Genomic DNA, 27,667 nt, shown 5'->3' on the forward strand with positions numbered 1-27,667 from the left:
CTCGGATAGTAAGCATGATTGCATTTATACGCTGCAACAGATACGTGTAGTGTGTGCAGCCACTTTTCTAGAGGAGGAAAGTAAAGTTTAGAGAGGTTAAGGAGTTTGCCCAAGATGACACAGCCACTAAATGGCAGAGCCAGTGATGGAAGAGTTTACTGCCTCCAAATGCTGCACACCCCACCATCTGACTATATTGCTTCTGATTCGCCCAATAAAGCTTTATTGATCATGTACTGTGTCCCTGGCCCTGTGCAGGGGATACAACAGTGAACAGAATAGTTATATAAGAAACCCCTGCCCCATGGAGCTTATATTCCAGATGAGGATGACAGTAAACAAGCATGAAATGTGTCTTGTGGTAAATAAGTGCCATGGAAAGAATGAAAATGGGATGGGGCAGGGACTGACTGGGGGGCCTACTTTAGGTTGGGGGGGCGCTCAAGGAATGTGATGCTGGTGCTGAAAAAAATCCCCTGTAGGAAGAGCCAGGGGAAAGCATTCCAGGCAAAGTGAATAGTATATGCAAAGGCCCTGAGGAAAGAGTGTGCTTGATGTTTTCGAGATAGGATGTCTGGACTGGAGCAAGTAGGGGGATGGGGGGGAGGGGAGGTGTTGCTAGAGGCAAGCAGGGAACAGATTCTGCACAGCCTTGTGGGCTGGAGTCAAGAGTCAAGATTTTATTCTCAGAGCTATGAGAAGCCAATGGAGGGTTTTCTGTAGAGGTAGTACACGGTCTGATTTTCTGTGGATACTCCAGCTTTGGGGTGGGGTGTATGTGCCTTCAAAACAGAATCAGGAACCGCCACCTCAGAATTTGGTATGACCCGTTGACATGCTCAGAGCCAACATAGTCCCTGGTTCAGCCCTTTGGATAACATTCCTCCTGCCTTCCTTTACCTGTAACCCCTTCATTTGTAGAACAGTATTTTTCAATGCCAATGCCATGCTTGTTTTTAAAAAATGAGGGCTCTAAACCCAAGGAACAGGTACACTAGGTGAGAGAGGTATAGTATAACCCAAGGGGAATGTTTGAGTATCTCTATTGTGACTGACCCCATGCTGGGCACTGGAGACTCAGAAGTAACCAAGAAAAACCCAGTCCCTGCCCTCCTGGAGCTGGGGACCATCGCAGCCCTATTGTGAGAAGTGAAGGAGACTGTGGGAGCCCAGAGGCTCAGGGACATGTATTAGTCAGAGTCTTTAGGTAGCAAGTAACAGGAACTCAGCTTCCCTGGGTTAGACATAAAAAGTGGACATTGTTGGCTCAAAAATCTGGGAAGCAGACAATTAAGGGTAAAGCTACAAGGAATTTGGCCTTAGAGAATTGAGTCTGGAGCCCAGACTGGGCTCCAGACTCAATTCCACTCAGATACTTTTCTCACTCATTTCTCTTCTCTTGTTTCTCCCAGCTCAGATTCATCCTTTTCAACAACAGGTGTGTGTGTGGGGGGAAACGGCCATTTACTTATAACTTTGATGCTTCCAGCACCATAGCCCAAAGGTAAAATGGCAAAACCTCCTTCAATCCTAAATGAGAAAAAAATCAGGGACGGGCTCTGATTGGCTTGACTGGAGTCATGTGCAGCCCCTGCACTGACTGTAGTATCCAAGGCAATGTAATGCTTTGATTGGCCAGGTGGGGGGCCATGTGTGTCTGCGTTGTGTCCCAGGAGGAGAAGGGGTTACTAAAATACTATTAGGTTGAACCACATGAAATCTCCAGTTTTGTAGGTTAGAAATGGCAGACCATTGGCAGTTTCATACAATCAAACCTAAACAGTCACCAGAAAAGTAGGACGGGAAAGCTCGTAGGCCTATAAAGGCAATAGGAACCCCAATGCATCATGCAGAAGGATTTCTGAACAAGGTGATATTAGCTGAGACGTAAGGGGTGAATGGGAACTGGCCAGGGAAGACTTTGCGGTGGCAGGAGAGTAGTAGGACATGTCTCAGGTGCAGGGAACAGTTGATGCAGAAGCTATCATGAGGGGGGGCAAGGGAGGGCTTGCCACTGTGCTCTGGAGATGGAGTGCTCTGATTGAGCAAATCTGAGTCATGTGTTCAACCAAATGACAGAGTAGGAAAATGGGCTTAGGGATGCTTGGGTGGCTCAGTCAGCTAAGCATCTGCCTTCAGTTCAGGTCATGATCTCAGGGTCCTGGGATCAAGCCCCACACAAGGGTTCCTTGCTCAGTGAGGGGGTTTACTTTTCCCTCTCCCTCTGCCCCTCTCCCTTCCCCCCACTTGTGTGCACTCTCTGTCTCTGTCTCTGTCTTTGTCTCAAATAAATAAAAATAAAATCCTTAAAAAAAAAAAAAGAAAAACAGGGTTATTCCCCAAAGGAAAATTGAGGAGCTTTGCCAGGAGAAGTGGAAGCTAAACAGACAAAATCAAAATACATCCAGTTCAAAAATTTTTCTTAGGCCTTGGCATCTCCAAGAAGCGATTTGCAACCCTAATTCCAGCATTGCGATTGAAGAGGGCCCAATGCCAGAATTTAGATATTTCCTATATGATTCAAATGTTTATTATTAAATATATACATATTTAATAATGTATAGTAATGTAATAAATATATATATATTTAATAATGTAAGCTCTACACCCAGCATGGGGTTTGAACTCACGACCCTGAGATCAAGAGTCATATGCTTTACCAACTGAGCCAGCCAGGCACCCCATATTATCAAATATTAATTGACTACCGTCTCTAGGTTCTATGCTGGGTGTACAGAGATGGATTTGTGAGGATACACCTGGCTGCTAAAGACAGAAAACCCAATTAACATGACTTAAGACATTTGGTAATCTCATTTAACAAGAAGTCTAGAGTTAGGAGGTTTGGGGGTTTGGTGCAAGGGCTCATCGATATTGCCAAGGACCCAATTTCCTACTCTTTAGTTCTACGTTCCTTAGGAGAATAGCTTCATACTCTAGGCTTGTTGCCTCTTGGTCACAAAATGGCCACCACAGCTCCAGATCTCACATTCTCATACTAGTGAACTAGGCAGGAAGGAAGGGAACACATGGAAGAGTTTTCACTGCATGAAGGAAGAAAAAAATTCTTTTTTAAAAACCTTTTTTTTTTTTTTTTTTAATTCGTGAGAGACACACAGAGAGAGGCAGAGACAGAGGCAGAGGGAGAAGCAGGCTCCCTGTAGGGAGCCTGATCAGGGACTCAATCCCAGGACTCTGGGATCATGACCTAAGCCTAAGGCAGATGCTCAACCACTGAGCTACCCAGGTGCCCCGAAAATAATTCTAAAATAATAAGAGTAACAGGGGCATCTAACTCAGTATGCTAAGTGTCTGCCTTCAGCTTAAATCATGGTCCCAGGATCCTGGGATTGAGCCCTGCACTGGGCTCCCCGCTTGGCAGGGAGCCTGCTTCTCCCTCTCCCCTTCTTGTGCTTTCTCTCTCTCAAATAATAAATAAGATCTTAAAAAAATAAAGCAATAAACACAAGTTTAACCCATGCCAAGAACTGTTTTAAATTCCTTACATAAATTAACTAATTTAAGAAGCCCTTCAGTTGGATGGTCATCCCAAATTGCAAGGGAATCCTGAGAAACAGGTGTCAGGCAAAGGAGAAAGAAATTCATGCCATGGGCTGGGCAACTTCTATCTTTCTTGTCACTGATTTCTTTAGGCTTGGGAATGTGACTAAATTCCAGCCAATGAGGCAAGCATGCACATCCAATAGGGAGTTTCTCTGGAAGTTTTTCTTTGCTTTTATTTTATTTATTTATTTATTTATTTATTTATTTATTTATTTATTTTTATTAAAAATTTTTTAAAAAAATATTTTATTTTAGGGCAGCCTGGGTGTCTCAACGCTTTAGCTCTGCCTTCGGTGCAGGGCGTGATCCTGGAGACCTGGGATCGAGTTCCACGTCAGGCTCCCTGCATGGAGCCTGCTTCTCCCTCTGCCTGTGTCTCTGCTTCTCTCTGTCTCTCTCTGTGTCTCTCATGAATAAATAAAGTCTTAAAAAATAAAAAAAAATTAAAAAGATTTTATTTTATTCATTCAAGACAGACACACAGAGAGGCAGAGACAGGCAGAGGGAGAAGCAGGTTCCCTGCAGGGAGCCCGATGTGGGACTCGATCCCAGGACCCTAGGATCACAACCTGAGCCGAAGGCAGATGCTCAACCACTGAGCCAACCAGCCAATAGCCAACCCTATTTTATTGGCTTAAAAAATATTTTATTTACTTATTTGAAAAAGAGAGAAAGAGTGCAGGCAAGCAGGGGGAGGGGCAGAGGGAGAGGGAGAGAAAGAATCCCAAGCAGACTCCGAGCAAAAGAGGATCCTGAGGCAGAGCTCGATCCCACAACCCCAAGATCACTACCTGAGCCAAAGTCAAGAGCCCGTAGTTAACTGACTGTGCCACCCAGGTGCCCTGGTTTTCGTTGCTTTTGAAAACTGTGGAAGAGGGGCACCTGGGTGACTTGTCCTCTTTAACTTCTTTCAAAATCATTTTCTTTTTTAAAGATTTTATTTATTCATGAGAGACACACAAAGAGAGGCAGAGGCATAGGCAGAGGGAGAAGCGGGCTCCATGCAGGAGCCTGATGTGGGACTTGATCCCAGGACTCCAGGATCAGGCCCTAGGCTGAAGGCAGATGCTTAACCACTGAGCTACTCAGGCATCCCAAGCACCCAACTCTTGATTTGAGCTCAGGTAGTGATGTCTGGGTTGTGGGCGTGAGCTGGGCATTGGGATTCCAACTCAGCCAAGAGTTGGCTTCTTTCCCTTTCCCTCTGCCCCTTCCCCCACTCACACTCTCTTTCCCTATCTCTGTATATAAATAAATAAATAACTCTTTAAACAAAACAAAACTCTGGAAGGAGGATCAGGGTCCCAGACACTGGAGCAGAGGCAAGATATTCACATTGAGCCTTGTCCAAATTCGTGACCCACAGAATCTATGAGCAGGATAAAATGGTTGTCCTTTCATTTATTTATTTATTTATTTATTTATTTATTTATTTATTTATTTATTTATTATTATTTTTTGGTTGTCCTTTTATTGCATTAAATCTGAGGTGGTTGGTTGTAACAGCTGGAGCTGTGGTTGCCATTTTGAGACCATGAGGCAGCCAGCATAAGAATCAGTCAACAGAAAGAATTTGGTTCCCAATGCCATTATTTGGATAATGAATTAACCAGTTCTAGAACAGCCCGGCCTACTGACATTTTTTGTTATGCGTGATAATAAATTCATTTTTGCTTTACCCATTTGAGTTGGGTTTCTGATACTCATTATAGGATAAAGCATCTTGATTGATATAGACCTCCATCTGTCCTAGGTACCCATGGAGAAGAGCGATGTCCAGTTCACACAAGTAGGGATAGACAGAGAGGCATATAAGCATGTGCACACATGCACACAGAACTGCACACATATGAATTTGCCTTTATGCATCTGGTATCAGACTCAGGTTCAGGTAGACCCTCACTTAAATCTGTACACACACACAGTCACAGACGTCAGGTACACATATATATACACAGCCCGTTCTGCATTTTACTGACATCACAGATGCCAACACTCAGTCACAGACTCACAATTGTACACACACTCAAGAATTCACCTATCCCAGGGACACCTGGGTGGCTCAGTGGTTTGAGCACCTGCCTTTGACCCAGGGCGTGATCCTGGGGTCCCAGGATCAAGTCCCACATCAGGCTCCCTGCATGGAGCCTGCTTCTCTCTCTGCCTGTGTCTCTGTCTCTCTCTGTGTCTCTCATGAATAAATAAAATCTTACAAAAAAAAAAAAAAAAAGAATTCCCCCATTCCAGAAGGTTCCAATTCCTTATGGTTTATATGCACAAAAAAAAGTATAAAAGTAGAAAAACAAGGATTAGTTTTGGAGCTAGGTCAGTACTACAGCTCCATAAATAAGGGGTGAGAGGAAATAACTTAGGGTAGACCTGGGGTTTCATGCATAAATAAGGGGAGGGTCCTGGTCCTTAGACACACAGGTCTCCAACGGCGACACATTCCAGGTCCTTTTTGAGGAGGCGGAAGAGGTTGAAGAGGACAGAGGCTTCGAGGCAGCCTTGAGACTCCTGTGATAGGGGAACATGGTTGTCATTGCTGTGCATCCACCCGTCCCTTACCCAGGGCCCAGGCATCCATCCCCCTCTCGAGTCACTCACCTTCTTTGAGGCCTCATGGAGCCGATGCAGCCAGGGGTGGAGGCGGCCTCGGGGCTGGGGGCCTGCTGGGGGCTGAGCCTTGACCCGTGGGCCGAGGAGGGTGGTGTGTGAGGCAGGGCCTGGGGCGGCGGGGTGAGGTCCCCTATGCCCAGAACCCACAGACAGGGCCCGGGTGCCCCGAGCACTCACACAGGCCTGGAGCTGGGAGTGGATGTGGCGCAGCGTGTGAAGGGGCTGGTCCAGGATGTCCCCCAAGGACCTGTCAGCCATGGTCTCCAGGACCTTCAGTGTCAAGGCCAGCTCAGCCTCCAAGGCCACAGGGCGCTCCCACACCTGAGGAGTGGTGACAAAGAACAGGCGAGGCGGAAAGGTGAGGAAGTATAGGCAAGAAGAAGGCCCCATTAAGTGGAGACAGGTTGGGGATGCCTGGGTGGCTCAGTGGTTGAGCGGCTGCTTTCGGCTCAGGGCATGATCCTAGGGTCCTAGGATCAAGTCCCGTATTGGACTCCCTGAAGGGAACCTGCTTCTCCCTCTGCCTGTGTCTCTGCCTCTCTCTCGGTGTCTTTCATGAATAAATAAATAAAATCTTAAAAAAGAATGGGGACAGGTTGGGAGTGCAGGTGATATGTGACACAGAATGGGAACAGGTGATGGGTCAGGTGAAAGGGAGGCAGGAGGAGGGAAGGCATGAGGAAAGATGCAGATGAAGGATACAGGTGAGGTGGAAACCCAAGGCAAGACACAGGTGAAAGAGTGAAATGGGACAAGTGGAAGGTGGCTCAGGGGGTCACAGAAGTTTGAAAAGACAGGACAGGGAAGCATGAAATGAGACAGGTTAAGGAAGCAGGTGGAGGAGGACAGTTGGATGCATAGTGAAGAAGGAAGGAGGCGTGGACTCTGGGAAAGATCCTTGGATGACAGATGATGGGGGGCACAGGTGAGAGTCAGTGGTGAGGAGGACAGGTGGGAGGGGAGGAGGAGCGAATCAGCATTGAGAGTAGACAGTGACAAGCCGGCCACGGCAAAGGACTTGGGTGGGAGATGGCCCCGGGAGAGAGAAGAGAAAAACAAGAAGCAATTAGGTAATAGTGGAAGTAATGGGGACAAGTGAAAGAGATAGGGATGTGGGGAGAGACAGAAAGGCAATAGAAAGGGCCCTAAGGGAGGGATAGGGTCAGGGGAGCAGTTGAGGAAGGACAGGGAGTGGGGCAGAGGACTGGCAAGTTGAGACTAGAAAGAGAGGGAGAGGAACAGGTGAGATTAAGGCGGTGAAGGGCCACTTAGGGAGCGAGGGAGAGGGGCCAGGTGAGGGTAAAAGTGACCTCACTTCCAGCTCACCTGTAGCTGTCTCAGGTCCCGGTTTCTAGGGAAGAGGCGGGAGTTGCAACTCCAGTTTTTTAGTGAATATTCCTAGAGAGTAAGAGCAGAGGTTAGCCCACAATGGGGGTAGGGGGGGCGGTCTGGAGGCTAGCCCAGAGCAGCAGGGATGAAGGTTGGCCTTGCAGGAGGGCTTGGGTTTAATCCACAGCAGAAAGGACAGAGGTTACCCATAGCTGAGAAGCTAGAGGCTAGCCCACAGCAGGAGGATGGAGGTCGGCCCAGGCCCACAGTCCCAAGGCAGCAGCTGGTCCAAAGCAGGAGGAGTAGAGGTTAATCCATAACAATGGGGACTCACCAAAGCATCCTTGGCCTTCTTGAAAGCCTCCAGCTCCCTTGGTGACAGAGATTTGAACCTGCCAATGTCACAGCCCCTCCAGGCCGTGGTGGGCTTGGAAGTGGGGACAGGGCCTGCTCTGGCCAAGCTCAGGCCTGCAGTCACTAGCACCAGCACCCATGCAATGGCCATGGTCAGATGGTAACTGCTTTCCTGGCTGCATGGCTCTGCTTTTTAGCCAGGCTAAATGAGCAATCTTGGCTGATGTGTGTAAAGTGAAAAGGCAAATGAAATTGCGATTTTCACAATCACAGGTGTGGGTGGGGCCAGATGAGCCTGGAGCTGGCCCAAAAGGAAAGAGAAACTGAAATTCCAGCCCAGGAGCGATCTTAAGGAGTCTCAGACCTAGTTTAGGGGTTCCCAGAATTTGGGGAATCCACTGAATGAGGCCAAGGCAGGTAGAGGGATAGGAAGCCATCACAGCAGGGCAGGGACTGGGGCAGGGCGTGTGCGGTGAGGCTGCTTGGATGCGAGAGAGGGAGCTTCCCCCCATCGGTTTAAGCTTGTTCTGGGAACTCATTTTATGCTCTGAACATTCCCGTGGGTTGTTAATTTTGTGGTTGTCCCCATTTTACCATCCAGAAAACTGAGGCACAGGAAAGGAAGAAATGACCTGCCTGAGATCCCACAGCTGGGTCATGGCTGAGCTGCGTTCTGAACGGAGTCTCGTCTGCTTTCCCCCATTCTATAAACAGCCAGAGGAGAAGACGGGAACCTTTGGGAGTCACAGCCAGCAGCTCTCCTGTCTCTCCTTCTGGGTAGCATGAAAGGGCAGGGAACTCCTCGTTTGCTGGGGGCCAGAGAACTTGCTCGGGACCGGAGGGGCTGCCTGGGGAGAAGGCAGTGTGGAGGGCTTCCAGAAGGCAGACAGAGTCTGGTTGCCTTGTTATCATCACCCCCCAAGGTAATAATAATTGTGTAGCAGGTAGGGAATTGCTTTGATGTGCAGGCACTTCATATTTTTTCATTCCTTTATTTTTTTTCTTGGCCCTTAGGTGCAGAGAGTTATTAATCATACTCTTCAGATTATAACATAGAATCACAATTGGCCCATGAAAGACTCTCTAAGGTTCTCCCCCACCTTTCCCGTACCCGTTCCTCACTCCCACCCCACCTACCCACAGGTACCCACTTTAATGCACTTGCTATATAGCTGCAAAGATGTATCTTTATAATTTGTGATTTTGTGTGTGTACATGTATTTCCAATCTATATAAATGGGATTGTGTTATAAATTTCCTTCTAACTCTTCCTTTAAAAAAAATAGCAGTGTGTTTCTGAGGTCTCTCCAGATAGTGGTATACACCGAGTCCTCTGTAACTGCTACATTATATTGCATGGTGTGCCCACAGCCCTCTTACTTATCTACTGCCCCAGTGATGGACACTTAGGTTGTCTTTAGCTCCCCATCACCATAAGGCTCATACATATCCTCTTAGTGGGAGGTTTTCTAGGATATACCATAGCACCCCAGTTGGTGCCCCCCACCATATCCCCTCAGCTCATTTTTTTCACTCACTTGTAGATCTGGTGGGTAGCTCTTGAACACCTTGACAGCTTCTCACCTTATATGCCTGTAATCTTTCTTCTCCTTCTGCGGTCTTTCTCCTGCCCGCCGGCAGAACAGACTGGAAGGGCCAGGATTAATTCTCCCAAGGGGCAATCTTCTACCAGGGAGTGTTAGGAGCTGGTGAATAAATATTTTTTCTTCCCTTTTTCTTAGTGGTTGATTCTAAGGTGTGTTCTGCATGACTCCTCAAGTGCCTGGAGGGTCCCGCCCAGTAGGAATGAGCTCTAGTTGCTCATAACAGTCACCCTTTCAGGGCTGGGACTAGCGTGGGAAAACAGGGTGGCTGGGGGATCACTCTCAGTTTTAGGCAAATGCGCTGGTGCCTGGCTTGCCTCATAGTAGCCCAGACCCTGCACCATTTTTGGCTTTTTCCCCTTCAGTCCCAATTTCCTTGCTGACTTGTGTTTCCTGGGGCTACCTCCCAGATAAACCCTCTGTCCCCTTGGATTAGGGCATGCTTTTGGGAGACTCCAAATTAAGACATATATTCAGAGTAGCATTTCTGGGGCACAGGGTATACCTGAACTTATATTGTCTGGTTGGCACTGTTCAATAGAACTTTCTGCAAGGTTGGATGTGTTCTGTCTGTGCTGTCCAATACAGTAACCACCAGCCACATGGGGCTATTTAGTGCTTAACATTTGGCTAGTGGGGGATCCCTGGGTGGCGCAGCGGTTTGGCGCCTGCCTTTGGCCCAGGGCGCGATCCTGGAGACCCGGGATCGAATCCCACATCGGGATCCTGATGCATGGAGCCTGCTTCTCCCTCTGCCTATGTCTCTGCCTCTCTCTCTCTCTCTCTGTGACTATCATAAATAAATAAAAATTAAAAAAAATTAAAAAAAAACCATTTGGCTAGTGGGGTTTTCTTTCGTTTTTCTTTAATTCATTAATTAAATTATTTTTTAAAGATCTTATTTATTTATTTGACAGAGAGCTCTCATGTGAGTGGGGGAGGGGAGAGGGAGAGGGAATCTCAAGCCGACCAGAGGGCAGAACCCAAGGCAGAGCTCCATCCCACGACCGCAAGATAACATCCTATGCCCAAATAAAGAGTCCAATGCTCAACTGACTAAGCCACGCAGGTGCCCCTCATTTTTCTTTAATTTAAATTGAATTGTTGTATGTGGCTGGTGACTACCACAATAAGCAGTGCAGTCCTAAATACTCATCTATTGCTTTCCCAAATAGTTGCAACTGCATCCCTCACTCCAGAAGTGCTCCAGAGTTCCAATATCCAGGCATTAATAGGACCTCCTCAACACTTGGCTCTGATCTAAATGATGAGGCCATGGGCTTTGATTATGAGCCTGATGCAAAATAGATGAGAGTTGTGACATTGTAGGAAGAGTAAATTGCATGTGGAAACAATGTAAATACTTTGCAGTCAGAAGGAAGACTGCAATAGTTTGGACACAGGTCTTCAAAACCTTTGAAATGTTTCTGTTCCCTTCCCTTGAATCTGGGTTGGCCTTAGTAGCTCATGTATAGCCATAGGTGCTGCATGACCTCTGAGTCTAAGTCAAAAAAAGCCATTTTGGTTGGTTTTCTTGAGACTCTCACTCAGGAGGAAGGCTAGCTGTCATGTGAGGATGACCACCTTGTGACCACCATGCTCCCAACTTCATTAGGCATCAACTGCCAGCCACGTGGATAAGCTATCTCAGACATCTAGCCCAGCTCTCAGTTCCCTGAAACTATGGTTGGGGCTCATCACCAGCAATCCCCACCCCATCAAGAGCCCTAACGCCATTTTACAATAACTATATGACAGATTATTCAAAACTCTAAAAATTGTGATTGAGCCACTTTGCAAAGTGAGTGGTACTGGGGATGTGTAAACAGAGCTCTGATTATTGCCCCAGCAGTACCACGTTTAAAAAGGAATTATAGGGGCACCTGGGTAGCTCAGTCGGTTAATCATCTGCTTTCAGCTCAGGTCATGATCTCGGGACCCTGGGATGGAGTGCCACGTTGGGCTTCTCTGCTGATCCCCCTGCTTGTGCTCTTTCTCTCTCTCTCTCTCTCTCTCTCTGTCAAATAAAGAAATAAAATCTTAAAAAAATAAAAAAAAAAAGAATTTCAGTCTCACAATACCCTAAACATCCAGGGTACAAGAGAAAATAATTTATTATACTCAATATTTCAAAAATCAGGAAAATCTTAAATAGAATGGAAAAAGCCAATAAGTAGATGCTAACACCAAGATGATATAGATAATGAAATTTTCTGACAAGAATTTTAAAGTAATTTGTAAAAATGCTTCAAGGAGCAGTCATGAACCCTCTTGAAAAAATTTATTATTTTTTTTTCGAGAAAAAATGTAAAAATACAGAGTCTTAGGAGCACCTGGGTGGCTCAGTCAGTTAAGCATCCAAATCTTAATTTTGGCTCAGGTCATGATCTCAGAGTTGTGAGATCAAGCCTCTTGTCAGGCTCAATGCTAGGCATGGAGCCTACTTAAGATTCTCTCCCTCTCTCCTTCTGCACCCCCCTCCAAAAAATATAGTCTCAGAAAGAATTAGAAGACAAATAGCTGGATGGAAAATTTATTTATTTATTTTTTAAAGATTTATTTATTTATATTTATGATAGACACAGAGAGAGAGAGAAAGAGGCAGAGGAGGGAGAAGCAGGCTCCTTGCCAGGGGCCCGACGTGGGACTCGATCCCGGGACTCCAGGATCGCGCCCTGGGCCAAAGGCAGGCGCCAAACCGCTGAGCCACCCAGGGATCCCCTGGATGGAAAATATAGAACTGAAAATACAATAACTGAAATAAAACTCATTGGAAGAAGCTTATTCTTCTCCATGGAAGAATGGATATGAGAGGAAAAAGCTGGTGATCTGATAATAGCTCAATAGAAATGATCCACTCTGGGGCACCTTGGTGGCTCAGTTGGTTAAGCATCTGCCTTTAGCTCAGGTCATGATCTTAGAGTCCTGAGATCCAGCCCTGCATTGGGCTTCCCACTTACTGGGGAGTCTTCTTGAGATTCTCTTTCCCTCTCCTTCTGTCCCTCCCCCAGCTTGCACCTTCCCCACACTCAAATAAGTAAAAATCTTTAAAAAGAAAAGAAAAGAAGTCATCCACTCTGAACAACAGGGAATAAATAGATCGAAGTCTACACAAAAGATAAGTAGATTTTTTTTTTATTTATTTAAAAGGTACCTCTTTAGACAAAAGGAGCTTCAGGGACTTTTGGGACAATAACAAAATATCTAATATTCACATCATTGAAGTTCCAGGAGGAGAACAGAGAGAAAAAAAAATTGGGGCACTTGGGTGGCTCAGCCGATTCAACATCTGCCTCCCGCTGGAGTCATGATCTCAGAGTCCTGGGACTGAGCCCAAATGGGGCTCCCTGCTCAGTGTGGAGTATGCTTCTCCCTCTCCCTCTGCTGCTGCCCCTGCTTGTGTGTTCTCTCTCTCTCTCTCTCAAATAAATAAATAAAATCTTAAAAAGTATATTTGAAGAAAGGGCAGGCCAGGTGGCTCAGCGGCTTAGTGGTGCCTTCAGTCCAGGGCATGATCCCGGAGACCCGGGATCGAGTTCCATGTTGGGCTCCCTGCATGGAGCCTACTTATCCCTCTGCCTGTGTCTCTGCCTCCCTCTCTCTCTCTCTCTGTCTGTCTCTCATTAATAAATAAAATCTTTAAAAAATATGTGTGTGGGTGTATATATATTTGAAGAAATAATGGCTGAAATATTGCATATTTGGTAACTACATAAACCTACAGATTCAAGAAGCTGAATAAATCCCAAATAGGATAAATGCAAAGAAAGCCACATCATAATCAAACTTCTGAAAACTAAGGACGAAGACTCTTGTTAGGAGCCAGCGTTCTGTTGCAGGAGCCACCGAGGAGCAGCAGCCACAGCTCTGCGCTACCCTATGGAGAGGGCCTCGACAACGCAAGCAAAGTGATTAAGAATATGAGCAAGCCGAGGCATAGCCACCGCCGCAGGCGCCCCACCAAGCACACCATGTTCATGCAGGATGTGATCTGAGAGGTGTATGGTTTCGCCCATATGAGTGACGTTCCATGGAGCTGCGCAAGGTCTCCAAGGACAACTGTGTCTTAAGTTCTTCAAGAAAAGGGTGGAGACACACACCCATGCCAAGAGAAAAGAGAGAAGAAATGAGCAATGTCTGAGAAGCTACAAAGAAGGCAGCAATCCAGAAGGACTGAACCCCTCCCCTCTGTATATAATAAAGACTTTTTGGAATTTGAAAAAAGAAATAAAGAAAGGAACCAAAGAGAAATGACACATAACATTTTATAGGGCAACAGTTGTTGGACTGATCGTAGATTTCTCTTCAGAATCCATGGAGGCCAGGAGAAAGTGGCGGTTTTCATTAAAAAAAAAAAAAAAAAAAGTATTTATTTGAGAGAGAGAGAGAGCGCGCACAAGCGAGGGGGTGAGGGTGGGCAGAGGGAGAAGCAGACTCCTAACTGAGCAGGGAGCCCAATGCAGGGCTAAATCTCAGGATCCTGGAATCATGACCTGAGCCAAGATGCTTAACTGACTGAACCACCCAGCGCCCCAAGTGGCACATTTTTCAACTGCTGAAAGAAAAGAACTGTTAACACAGACTTCTTTATTTAGTGAAGATATTCTTTAGGAAAGAAGGTGAAATAAAGGCATTTTTAAGTGAAGTAAACTAGGAAAACTTGTTACCAGCAGACTTGTATTAAAAGAATTGTTGACATTCTTTAAACAGAAAGAAAATGAAAACCAAAGGAAACTTAGAATACCAGCAATGAAGAAAGGTGTATAGAATGGGTAAGTATGTAAGTAAATATAATAGACTATTCTCCTTGGAAGTTTTTAAAAATAATGCTGAATGTTTGAAAGCAAAGTATTATACTACTGTCTGATGTTATTCTCAATGTATTTTAAGAGATATTTAAGATAGTTATGTATTAGTCTGTATAACTTATACAGACTAATTATATATTAGTCTGTATAAAGCAGAGAGGGTAAAGGGACCTGAATAGTAATATTTCTGAATTTCATTTGAAGTGGTAAAATGTCAATAATAAAACATCATGATAAGTTATATTTATATGTATATTGAAATCCTAGAGCAACCACTAAAAAAGCCTACACCAAGAGACATATGCAAAATCACCACTGATAAAACAAAACGAAACACTAAAAATTGCCCAGGTAATTCACAGGAAGGCAGGAGAAAGGAAAGCAAATATTGAAAAATAAAAGGAACAGAAAAAAAATGGCAGACTTCAGTGCTATCATATTAATAATTACCTTAAATGTCAAGGGTGCCTGGATGGCTCAGTTGGTTAAGTGTCTGACTCTTGATTTCAGCCCAGGTCATGATCTCAGGGTTGTGAGGTCAAGTCCCCTGTCAGGCTCTGTGCTGAGTGTGGAGCCTGCTTGAGGTTCTCTCTTTCCCTTTCCCCTTGCTCCTCCCTCACTGCTCATGTGCACTCTCTCTAAAAAATAATAATGAAATAAAATAAAATCTTTAAAAAATTACATTAAATGTAAATGGTCTATATGTATGTTTGACAGAGTTTTTAGATTTGACATTCAAAGCATGATCTTTTAAAAAAATGAAAAGGATCAATTAGACTTTATCAAAATTAAAACTTACTCTGTGAAAGACTGTTAAGAGGACAAGAAAATAAGTAACTGACTAGAAAATATTAGCAAACTATATATCTGATAAGGACTGGTATCCAGAATATTTTTTAAAACTCTCAAGGGGCACCTGGGTGGCACAGTTGGTTAAGCATTTGACTCTTGGTTTTGGCTCAAGTGGTGATCTCAGTCATAGGATTGAGCCCCATGTATGGCTCCATGCTCAGTTCAGAGCCCACTTGAGATTCTCTCTCCTTCCCTCTCATACTCACCTTCTCTCCCTCTTTCTTTAAAAATAAATAAATTTTTAAAAACTCTCAAACTCATCCATTTAAAAAATTCAAAAATCCAATTAGAAAATTGACAGAAGACATTGACATTTCATTAAAAAGACTATTCGGATGGCATATGAATACAAAGAAAAGATGTCAGTATTGCTTACCATTAGGGAAATGCAGATTAAATGGTGAATAACCACTACACACCTATTAGTGTGGCTAAGTATAATAATACTGATTAGACCATTATTAAAAAAAAATACTGATTAGACCAAATACTGGTGAGGATTCAAAGAAACTGGAACTCTCATACATTGCTGGTGGGAATGTAAAATGGTACAGCCCCTCTAGAAAACAGTTGGCAGCTTCTTAAAAAGTTACACAAACACTTATATTGCATACTCCATAATCACACTCACGGGCATTTTATCCTGGAGGAGTAAAAATGAATGTTGACACAAAAATCTAATATGAATATTCATAGCACTTTTTAAAAAGATTTTATTTATTTATTCATGAGAGACAGAGAGAGAGAGAGAGAGGCAGAGACACAGGCAGAGGGAGAAGCAGGCTCCATGCAGGGAGCCTGACGGGCCAAAGGTGGTGCTAAACCCCTGAGCCACCCCGACTGCCCACTTTTTTTTTTTTTTAAAGTACGCTCCATGCCTAATATGGGTCTGAACTCATTTACCCAGAGCTCAAGAGTCACATACTCTTACAACTGAGCCAAGCAAGTGCCCCACCCCTTATGGCACTTTTAATAGCTCATTAAACTCTTAGTACTAGCTAAACTATTTGATATTAGTAATTTATAGTAACCCCAAGCTAGAAACAATCCACTTTTCCTTCAACAGGTGAACAGCTAAGTATTCCATTATTGACACATCTGTACAATGGAATAGTATGCAGCAATAAAAAGGAAGGGACTAGAGAGGCACACAAGTTGGATGGCTTTTAAGAATGTTGTACTGAATGAAGAAAGCCAATCTCAAAAGGTTACATGCTATATAATTCCATTTATATAACATTCTTACAACAGCAAGAGTATAGAGATGAAGAACAGATTGGGAGTTGTCAGGGGTAAGAGCAGATGGATGGTGTGACTGTAAAGGGGTGGCCCTTGGGTGTTTCTTCAGAGTGAGAAGATATCTTTATATCTTGATTGTGATGTTTATTTATACATGTGATAAAATGTCACTGAATCATACACAAAAACATACAAAAAAGAAATGAATGCATTTGACAGCTGAAGTCCCAGTAAGGTCTGTAATCTAGTTAATTGTATTGTGACAATGTCAGGTTCCTAGTTTTGAGAGTGGGCTATAGTTACATGATGGATTCGGGAAACTTCTCTGAAGTATTTTTACAACTTCTTATAAGTTTTCAGTGTTTAAAATAAAAAAAGTCAAGTTAGGGATCCCTGGGTGGCGCAGCGGTTTGGCGCCTGCCTTTGGCCCAGGGCGCGATCCTGGAGACCCGGGATCGAATCCCACGTCAGGCTCCCGGTGCATGGAGCCTGCTTCTCCCTCTGCCTGTGTCTCTGCCTCTCTCTGTCTCTCTCTCTGTGTGACTATCATAAATAAATTTTTTAAAAAATTGAAAAAAAAATAAAAAAATAAAAAAAAGTCAAGTTAAAGTTGATAAAAATGTACTAAAAGAAAAAAAATGATCCCATGCTTGTTTTTCCATTCAGCTGATATTATTTCCATTTCTTTCTTACTTCCCTCTCCACCCTTCCGTTTCCCACTCGAACCCCCTAAGATAACCATTGTTAACTCACAACTTTCTCTATCTATACTTCTAGCAAATGCAGGTTCATGCCACTTACTCTTGTTGTTACTTTTACAAAAGTGTTGTCAATCATATGGAATACATTTTTCTGCAATTTGCCTTTCTTGCTTTGCAATGGTCCTGAAAATGGCCAAACTCGACCTGGGTGGTCTGGGTAGGTCTGGGTGAAGGGATACAGGACACAGGTTCCACGTGGGGGTGCGAAGAGCTGCATCAGGGGACCCTGAGTGGGGTCTCAACCCCACTCCCACTGCCCACCCTTCACATGGTGACACCTTGGATTCGCTGATGTGTCTCTCAGGACCCCCACTGCAGTGTCGGTGGGGGAGGAGACCCTGAGAGAAAACACAGGGGTGCGTTCTCAAGGGCAGACAGTGAGACATGGGCAGAAAGGGGCACTTTGTGTCACTTAAGGGTGGAGGAGGTGGACTGGCTCCACCAGCTTTCAGCTCTTACTGTAGAACCTCATTCCACCCCAGATCCCAATCCCAGGAGACTTCCATCTTCTACACAGCTGTTTCTATATCCTCCTCCCCACCTCTTGCTCATCTCTTCCATGCAGGTCTGAGACATCCCGCTGCCTCCCAAGTCCCATCCCCGCTCTGAGGTCCAGAGCTCCGACCTCACTCCAGGGCACTCAGAAGCCCTGAGGGCCACCCAGGGTCCTGGGTGGGAAACAAGCAGCCCCTGTCAGCAAAAAGGATATGAGAGAAGAGACAAATGGAGAGTAAGTAAAGATGGACAGATTAGAACAACAGAGGTGGAGGACTAAAGATAAAGGGGGAGATCTGTGAGGAGTGACTGAGGAGAGAACAGGGAGGCAAGACAGGTGAAGGGAGGGACCGCTGGATAAGAACAGGTGAGAACCTTAAATGTAGGGAGGGGCTGGGTGTTGGGACAGGAGAGTGAGAGAATCCAAGGCAAGTTAGGAGAGGGAGAGAGGTGAGGGTGGACAGGTTAGAGAGGCTGATGAGGAGAGCCAGATGACAGGGCCGGGTGAGGCAGAGAGCTAAGACTCCCATTGGACTCTGCTCCTTCTCTCTGACTTGCTCCTTGCCTCTGTCTGCCATCTGGGCCACTCAAGTACATGTCCTCAGGTCTCTGTTCAGCCTGCTTGTAGGTCTCCTTCTCACCAATCACCTATTCCCTCCACCTGACCCCGCTGTTCAGCTCAGCTTTGCCCTTCACATGTATCTTTAAGCAACCCTAGCTCCTCACTTGCTGCAGCGTACCCAGTGTCAGATCCTGTGGAGGGTGGGAGCCATGGACCACTAAGTACCTAAGAATTCTTCCATCCATTCTCTCATCAAATATTACTGAGCCCCTACTCTGTGCCCAGGATGACCAAGTGTTAACTGTTTTGATCCCTCAGCATGGAGTGGTTTTAAGGACAGTGGCAGGGCAGGAGGGGCCTCAATCCACAGGATGAGCAATAGTAAGAGCTCTGTGAAAGAGTCCACAAGGACCAGAGAGAGGCATGCCTGGAGTGGGAGTGACAGAGTTGAGTCTTCAGCAGGACAGACAGGAAATCATAAGCCATCATAGATGGCTACATTAGAATGTTTACCTTATACTAACCACTATTCTAAATATGTCCCCTTTTGAGGCATCTGGGTGGCTCAGTCAGTTAAGTATCTGACTCTGGGTTTCGGCTCAGGTCATGATCTTGCAGTCCGTGGGATCGAGCCCCACATTGGGTTCTGCACTCAGTGCAGAGTCTGCTTTAGATTCTCTCTCTCTCAAATAAATAAATAAAATATTTAAAAAAAATACATCCCACTTTTCAGATGAGGGATCAGGCACAGTGAAGTCAAGTCATCTGTTTCAGGCCAAGAACCTAGTAGGTGGTGGAGTCAGATTCAAATACTGGTTTGCTTAATCCCAGAGCTTGCCTTCGTAACCCCCATGAAGAAGATTCGCCAAGGTGATAGCCCTTTCTCTTGATGCCTGATGACGAGAACCTCACAATACAGCAGCCTCTTCCCAGGTTTGTGGGTTCCTGAAGGTGTCACCAGGACCAGGACTGGACCTATGGTCCTACTTGTTGGATGGACGGACTAAAGAGATAAGGACATGGAAGGGAGAGGGGAGGCAGGATTGGCCATGAGTTGGAGTGGATGGATGGATGGATGGATGAGGAGATGGATGGATGGATGAGGATATGGATGGGTGAATAGTTGCTCAGAGGAGGAAAGTCACCTCACCTAGCTTTGCCTCTAATTTCTAGCTGTATAAACAAACAATTGCTACTTCTTTTCTGTGTGTGTGATTTTTCTTGGAGCCTCAGTTTCCCCCATTGGGTTCAGCTTTTGATTTCTTGGGTTGCAGTCTGTGGCACTTTGCTGCTGTTTTCGGGCTCTGGCCCCCAGCTTGGTATCTGCATCTCAATTTCATTCTGTTTCCACACTTATCTACATCTCCATAGCTCCTGGGGCCCCAAGGGGCAGGTTTTAGCCCTGCTTAGTGTTTCTTATCTTTGGCTGCATATTAGAAAAACTTGTGGAGCTGACAAGAGCTGACAATAACAACAAAATCAGCGAACATTTATTTGGTGCATATCTTATGCTAAGCACTGTTATACTTGGGTTAACTCATTTAATGCTTACTATGATCTTATGAAGTAGTGATTACTGTTACCCCCACTTTACACATGAGGAAACTGAGGCTTCAAGAAGACACTTCCAAATCCCACAGTTAGGGCAGCCCTGGTGGTCAGCGGTTTAGCGCCGCCTTCAGCCCAATGTGTGATCCTGGAGACCCGGGATCGAGTCCCACATCGGGCTCCCTACATGGAGCCTGCTTTTTCCTCTGCCTGTGTCTCTGCCTCTCTCTCTGTGTCTCTCATGAATAAATAAATAAAATTTTAAAAAATCCTACAGATCCCAAATCTCCCTACCTTAATAATAGGTAGAACTGAGATTGAACTTAATGCTCCTTAAACTTTCAACAAGTGTATAAATCACTTGAGGATTTTGTTAAAATGCAGTTTCTGATTCATAGGTCGGGGACAGGGCCCAAGATTCTGCATTTCTAACACTCTCCCAAGGCGATGCCAATCATCTGTGATCACACTCTTGGGAGCAAGAGTTTTAACTACCTCTTGGTGTAGAGCAGGGATTCTCAAAGTGCGGTTCTTGGACCAAAAGCATCAACTTCCCCTAGGAACTTGTCAGAGATGCTCATTGTCTGAACTACAGAATCAGCGATTCTGGGAATAGGTTCCAGCAATCTATGTGCTAGCAAGACTTCCAGGTGATTCCAATGCCTACTAAAGTCTGAGAACCACTGAATAGTGTGTAATCATTAAGACCAGGGGAACCTCTGGGACTGTGGCTCAAACATTGGTATCTTGAGAGTTCTCCAGATGACTGTAAAGCAAGCAAAGCCCATGAACCACTGGATTGGCTGGAGGGACAATACTAGTTTACATAAGTGAAGCAAATGCACCATCTGAATTTAGAATTTGCAGGCACGGTTTGGGCAGGACTGGAAGGCCAGGTGGGCAGTGGCCAGGATGTGAGAGATGAGGGATTGAATTTGAAAGAGAAACTGAAAGGAGGCTAGAGCAGGGAGCCTGGAATTCTTTGAAAAGAGACTCCTGGACTGGTAAATCCTTAGAACCTTGGAGCTGGTGGTAGAGAGGGAAGTTATCTTGAGTCCATGCCCTATTTTCCTGTAAGGGGGCAGAAGTTTTTAAAGAAACTGGGACATGGCAGAGGCATTTCTTGGAATCTCAGGAGACACATGAAGGGTTTTAGGGGTGGGATCCCAGAACAAAGATGATGGGTTTACATACATTGTCCCAAACACACCCCATAGTAAATAGGGATGACAGTAGTACATGAAATGTGCAAAATGCTTTATACCCGTGATTATACAGACACCTCATGATGACCCTCTCCAGTATTGATGAATTGAGGCTTCATTGCAACCATCAAGTCATCCACATATCTCTCTTTCCCTCTTTTTCTCCCTTTCTATGTCTCTGCCACTCTGTCTGTCTTTCTCCCATATGTTCATCAGCAAATCCCACTGGCTCTACTTCCAAAGTGTTTCCAAATTCACCCACTTCTAATCCTCTTATCCCCATCCTGCCCTGTCTGTGGATATCTCCTACCCAGGCAATCACAGCAGCCCCCTCCCTGATCCCCCCAGGTCCTCCCCACCAGTCTGTGACTGTCCACATACAGCCAGAGATGATGTCCCCCCTCTGTTCAAATCACCTCTCATGCCTAACAAAGCCCTTTGAGGGCTCACCCCTTCAGGCCTTCTAATCTCATCTACCTCTTCACCCCCCCTCCTCTACCAGATGGCTTCACTGCTGTCTCTTGAACAAGCTCCTTTCTCCCTATAGGTGTCAGGCTCTTAGTTGCATACAACAGGATCCAACTGGATAGTTTGAGCAAAGACATGTGATAAGGACATTGAGAGGTTCACGGATTATCAGAGAGGGCAGAGAGGCAGATTATGAAGCTAATAACCTAGAAAAATCCCTAACTGCACCACAAGGGTTTCTGGGGGGAAGAGCCCTGTACCTGCTGCTTAGAATCTGTCAGGACCAGACTCTAGTAGCATCCTTCACAACCTTCCCCAAAGAACTAGAGGCTTCTGTTGCAGAGGCCACCAGGTGACTGCTCTCCACTTTTGTAGCCAATTCCTCTGTGGTTCATTTTTTTTTTAAAGAACACAATCCAATATTTATTGAGCACTTATTATCTCCCAGCTACTGTTAGTGACTTCATTTAGTTCTTGCAATCAGTACATGAAGAAGATATTATTATCATTCCAATTTTACAGATGAGGAAATGGAGGATTGGTAAGGCGAGGCAATAAAATCAAGTCAAACCATTTGTTTTTATTTTTAAAAAATATTTTATTTATTTATTTATCTATTTATTTAGAGCACAAGTTGGGGAGGGGAAAGGGCAGAGAGAAAGGGAGAGAGAGAATCTCAAGCAGACTCCACACTGAGTGTGGAACCTGACGCAAGGCTCAATCTCGGGACCCTGAGATCATGACCTAAACTGAAATCAAGAGTCAGACACTTAACTGACTGAGCCACCCAGGTGCCCCAAGGTCAAACGATTTATAAATGGCAAAGGCTTCAGACTTTGGTTGGTCTCATGTATTTCATACTCCCTAGCCCTTCTGACATCATAGTATATGTTTTTTGGTGACCACTTTATCAAGATATAAGTCGCGTACCATGTAATTCACCCATTTCAAGTGTACAATTTCATGGATTTTTAATATATTCACAGAATTGCAAAGCCATCAATTTTAGAACATTTCATCAGCTCCCAAAGAAATCCCATATGCTTTAGCCTTCACTCCTCATTTTCTCCCAACCGTTTTTCCCTACACAGCCCTAGGCAACCACTAATCTACTTTCATCTCTATGGATTTTCCCATTCTAGACATTTCATACAAATAGAATCATATAGTATGTCTGTGTCTGGCTTCTTTAACTTAGTGTAATGTTTTCAAGGTTCATCCATGTTAGAACATATCAGTACCTCATTATGGCTGATACAGTATTCCATCCTTTGGATATACCACATTTTGTTTATCCACACATCATTTGGTGGACTTTTGGGTTGTTTCCACTCGTTGGCTATTATTATGAATAATGCTGCCGTGAACATTTGTTCAAGTTTTTGTGTGGTATATGTTTTCATTTCTTTTGGGTATTGTGGCTCACTTTTGAACCCAAGCTGACCTAGATGCATCTGATTGGTGGAGCCCAGATCATATGTCTCCAGAAATACTTCTTAGGAGAAAGAGAATCTGGAGGTGTGAGTTGTTTGGCTTCTACCTGAGGAAAGCTGGGCCTCACAATGTGGCAAATTACCAAAATATGGGAGAGAATATTTGTATAAGTTTTAAGTTTATTGCTTCTTGGCTCCAAATCCACTATTTTTGCCTGCTCTTTTTTTTTATTTTTTATTTTTTTATTTTTATTTTTTATTTATTTTTTTTTGCCTGCTCTTTGATAATGGAGCTGGGTCTTGGTATTTTTCCTTGGCCAGCCAGGAAGTTGTTCAGCCTGGCAAAGGGGTTACCTATCTTGCTTTAGTTGCTAAGTTTCTTTTCTCTTCACTGCTTGGTCCTGCTTGGTTTCTCCTGGCCACGTTACTTCAGGGGACAGCTATCTCCAGCTTCAGGAAACTTGGGTGGCAGTAGGGTATATGGGAGCCTCAGCTGGCCTAGGCTGTGCCCGGACAGGTCGCTGCTTTCACACCCTGCCCTCTGCCCTGAGCTTGTGTATGCTGGGGAGTAGGATGGGTTAGGGTGAGGGTTGTGGGGCTGAGTGTCTAGTGACCTAATGACACAATCCTCATCCCATACTCCTGGCCTGGAGGTGCCTTGGCCTTACCACACACAGCAGTATGCCAGACCCTGCTGATGGTGTTCTGTTTAGCTCCCAGCTCCATAGGCACCTTCACAACCCCTTAACTCTCTCTGTGCAGTCACTCACCAGCCTTGACTTGTGTGCTCCCAGAGTGCTGTTTCTGCCCACATCATGACTGTTGACCAGCTCTGACCCTGGTGACCCAGAGAACTTCCCCACCATCCAGTGGGGGGGAATACCCCCCGCTTAAAGTTTGTGTTTCCTTGCGTACTCCTTCTTAGACCTAGGGTACCCTTTAGAATTCTTTCCATCTTTATAGTCACTCTCTTACCATCCAGCCCAATGCTCACAACCCTGAGACCATGACCTGAGCTGAAATCAAGAGTCGAATGCCCAACCAACTGAGCCACCCAGGCGCCCCAATGCCTGGCATTTTTAATCATAACTTCAACTTGTATTTCAACAAAGATTCCATTCTACAGGTCATTCCTTTGTTCATTGTGGCTCCTGCAGCCCAGGGCAAGTTCAAAGTGACAATTTCACGGGAGGAGTAAAGGGGATGAAGGGCAACTGCCAGCTGTCTATTCCCTTTAGAAAGCTGCAAGGAAGGCTGGTAAATATCTTTTAGCTGGGATCATTGCCACCTGCAATTAAATCAGTACTCTGTTGCTAAGTGGAGAATGGGTACAGCCCAGGCCATTAGCGGTCCTTGCCACACACCTCTGGCGGGATGGTGAGGTTGCCAATGTGGAGAACAGCAGAAATGGCAGATTGAGATGCACTTCCCATTAGAATGTACCTCTGGCTAAGACCCCAAGGAGTAGGAAAAAACCTTATAATTGTTTGAAACATGGTAAAAGCTTTAAGATAGAGTTATTGATTTGCCTCCAATATATTATTTTGAAATTTTGCACCCTTGCTGAAAAGTGATAATAGTAGGTACAATGACATTCCTACGCCTTTCCCCTAGATTTACCAGTGTTAACATTTTACCTCCCTTTCTCTCTCTCTCCAACTTGAAAGTAATTGCAGATATCACAGTACTTTACACCTAAATACTTCCTATGAATCTACTCAAATCAAGGACATTCTCTGACATGAATCACAATGTTCCAAAATTTTAACATTACAGTAACAGAATCAACACTATATTATTTAGTATGCACTCCATATTCAAATTTATCCAGTGATATCAATAATATCTTTGTTCTTTAAATATATATATAGTTTCAAATCCAGGATCCAATCCAATCAAGGACCATGCATTGTGTTTAGATGTTGATGACATGTCTCTTTCTGTCCTTTGGTCTGGAGCATCTCTACAGCCTTCTTGTTTTGTTTTTGTTTTTAAGATTTTATTTATTTATTCATGAGAGAGACAGAGAGAGAGGCAGGGACATAGGCAGAGGGAGAAGCAGGTTCCCTGCAGGGAGCCTGACACAGGACTTGATCCTAGGACCCTGGGATCATGACCTGAGCCAAAGGCAGACACTCAATCCCTTGAGCCACCCAGGCACACCAGACTTCTTGTTTTGTTTTATTCTCTTATGACATTGATGTTTTTGAAAAGTCCAAAGCTGGTTGTTGTATAGAATATTTTGGCTTAGATTTGTCTGATTGTTTCTTCATGATTTAAATTCAGGTTAAACATTTTTTTTGCCAAGAATAATTCAGAGACGGCATTGTGCCCTCAATGCACCACATCCTGAGGAACATAATTTCAGTTTGTCTCCTTTTCGGTGATTGGGTTAAGGTGAAGTCTGCCAGATTTCACCCTTGTGAAGGTTTCTTTCCTTCCTTCTAATTAATAAGTCATCTGTGGAATGATACTGGAGACTGTGTGAGTATCTTTTCCCTCAATATCTCTTCACCCAAAGGATGAAAATTGATTGATGGTCCTTTTTTGAATCAATTATTCCATTGGTGTTGCCAAAATGCCTTGCAGATTTTGAAATGTCAGTTCTGGTTCTAGTACAAACAACCTGGATTTTCATGGATAGAAAAATTTTCAGCTCTTGGGTGTTCTCTGACAATAATGTAGAAATAAGTTTCTCTTGCTTGTTTTCCCTGCCTTGAATTGGTTTTGGGGCTAGATTCCCCCACAGCTTGGATCTATTGGCCTGTCTCAGTTCCCTTCCTCCCTTCCTTATTCCTATTTTCCCTCCCCTGACTTAGAATTTCTTGGAAAGACTGGCCGAGAGTCCCTATCCTAGTGTTTGGGGAAATCATTAAGCTTGAGTGGCTGACAAAGCTTCGGGACCACAGATGGTGATGATGGGAATGATAGCTAACGTTTACTGAACATTGATGATGTGCCAAGAATTATTGTAAGTGGTTTACATATATTAAATACCTATACTTTCAATAACCTTATGAGCTAGGTGCTATTTTTGTCTATCTTATTTCAGAGGAAAGTGATGTACAGAGAGGTGAAATGATTTGATCAAAGTCACAAATACCTAGTAAGTGGCAGATCTGGGACCTGAATCCAAGTGATCTCACGCCAGGTTATCTTTCTGACTCTTCAACTTCAACAAAGAGACTTTGCAAAGAGAAAGACTTTGAAGTGGCTAACAGATATCTTGCAAAAAGACTGATATTTATATCAGTCATGGTTCATTTGTAGGAGGAATAAACTGTTCTAAACAAAAGGGGGCTTATAGTAAGATTTAGGAACTTACTGTGATGGTTAATTTTATGTGTCAGCTTGGCTGGGCCATGGTGCCCAGACATTTGGCCAAACATGATTCCAATGTTTCTGTGAGGGTGTTTTTGGATGAGATTAACATTTAAATCCACGGACTTTTGAGTAAAGCAGATTGTTCTCCATGACGTGGGAGGGCCTCATTCAATCAAAGGCCCGAATGGAACAAAAGACTGGCCTCCCCTGAGCAAGAGAAAATTCTCTCAGCAGATAGTTTTTGGACTTGAACTACAACCTTGTCTCTTCCCAGGGTATCCAGTTTTCCATTTCACCCTGCAGATTTTGGATTTGCCAGCTTCCATAATTACATGAGCTGATTCCTTAAAATAAATCTCTCTCCATGTATGTATGTATGTGTATATATATATATATAACACATCACAATAATATATGATAATTATATATATTAATATCTCTATATCTATAGATCTCCTATTGGTTCTGTTTCTCTGGAGAACCCTAATACACCTATGATCAACATCCTTCCAGGAGCAGCTGGGGTTCTAGATAGAAGACTGGGGGAGGATCCCAGGATCAACAGCTGTGGGAGGGAGGAGAAATGTAGCAGGATTGGGCAGGGGGGATGTGGAGGTGTGATATATTCCCAACAAAGACTGCCCCCCACCCTGTGGCAGCTCTGAATGGTCTTTCAGAATTGTTCTGAGTTGGGATGAGCGATCTGGGTCCTTAGACTCCCACATTTACTAGTCATCGGATGCAGGCTGCCCCTGGAGGAGGTGTGAATTTAGGTGAAGCAGTTTTCTTCAACTCAGGCGATTCCCAAGGACAGATGACATTTAAGCCCTCCTGGCATCTGGAGAAGTAAGTTCTTCATTCTTGAATGGGGATCTGGGTCATTTATCATGGCATCCACTACACAATGGACAGCTCTAGCTCCAGCTGGAATACTGCAGCATTCTTAGTACTAGCTGCTCTGTAGCTCCTAAAACACACCAATAGTCCAATATGCTGTGCGCCCTGAATGGTCCAAGAACCAGCTTCATGGAATGTATCTTTCGTGGTCACAGAACCTCAACTCAGAGCCTGGGCACCTGTTGCAGGGAGCTCCCTTCAGAAGTTGGAGCATGAGTGGCCGTGGTGCCTCCTTGGAGGTTTGGGGGTTCCAAAACCAGGTCTTGATGATCTGAGAATCCATCCAGTGGGGCCTTGTTGCAAAGATCCTGGATTCTGGGAGTACCATCTATATTCTTTGTTTCTTCAGTGCTAGACGTGATAGCTGTTTTATTCCACTGCTGATATTGGGTTACACTAATGTCTCTTTTTTTTGCTCAGTCAGCCTTCCAAACACCTGTGAGACCAAATCTCTGAATTTAAACCCTGTTACTTGAAATATATAAAGCGGTTCTATTTTCCTGATTGAACCCTGATGAGTAACTCTGCTACAGTTACAAGAAGATGCGGGATCATGAGGTTATTGGTGGAACTGTTGACTTCAAGAATGTGCCTTGTGGTTGGGA

General features: G+C 44.5%; 1 protein-coding gene across 1 annotated transcript; it reads right to left on the reverse strand.

Annotated features, from left to right (window-relative positions):
- Positions 1 to 5,724: 5,724 nt before the first annotated feature.
- On the reverse strand, positions 5,725 to 8,646 carry LOC112643898 (interferon lambda-1-like). The gene is made up of 5 exons (XM_035703146.2): positions 7,847 to 8,646; positions 7,510 to 7,581; positions 6,355 to 6,504; positions 6,172 to 6,249; positions 5,725 to 6,081 (listed from the first exon to the last, which is right to left on the reverse strand). The coding sequence occupies exons 1-5, from the start codon at positions 8,015 to 8,017 to the stop codon at positions 5,983 to 5,985; spliced, it is 570 nt and encodes a 189-aa protein (XP_035559039.1). The 5' UTR covers positions 8,018 to 8,646; the 3' UTR covers positions 5,725 to 5,982.
- Between the last annotated feature and the right edge of the window lie 19,021 nt (positions 8,647 to 27,667).

The sequence above is a fragment of the Canis lupus genome, chromosome 1 (genome assembly GCF_003254725.2).
Source record: "Canis lupus dingo isolate Sandy chromosome 1, ASM325472v2, whole genome shotgun sequence".
Classification (NCBI taxonomy): Eukaryota; Metazoa; Chordata; class Mammalia; order Carnivora; family Canidae; genus Canis; species Canis lupus.

Coding starts and splice junctions, on each gene's coding strand:
- LOC112643898 (XM_035703146.2), bottom strand. CDS start 8,017: ATGGCCATTGCATGGGTGCTGGTGCTAGTGACTGCAGGCCTGAGCTTG. Junction 7,582..7,846: donor AGAAGGCCAAGGATGCTTTG/GTGAGTCCCCAT, acceptor CTTACTCTCTAG/GAATATTCACTAAAAAACTG. Junction 6,505..7,509: donor GGGACCTGAGACAGCTACAG/GTGAGCTGGAAG, acceptor ACCACTCCTCAG/GTGTGGGAGCGCCCTGTGGC.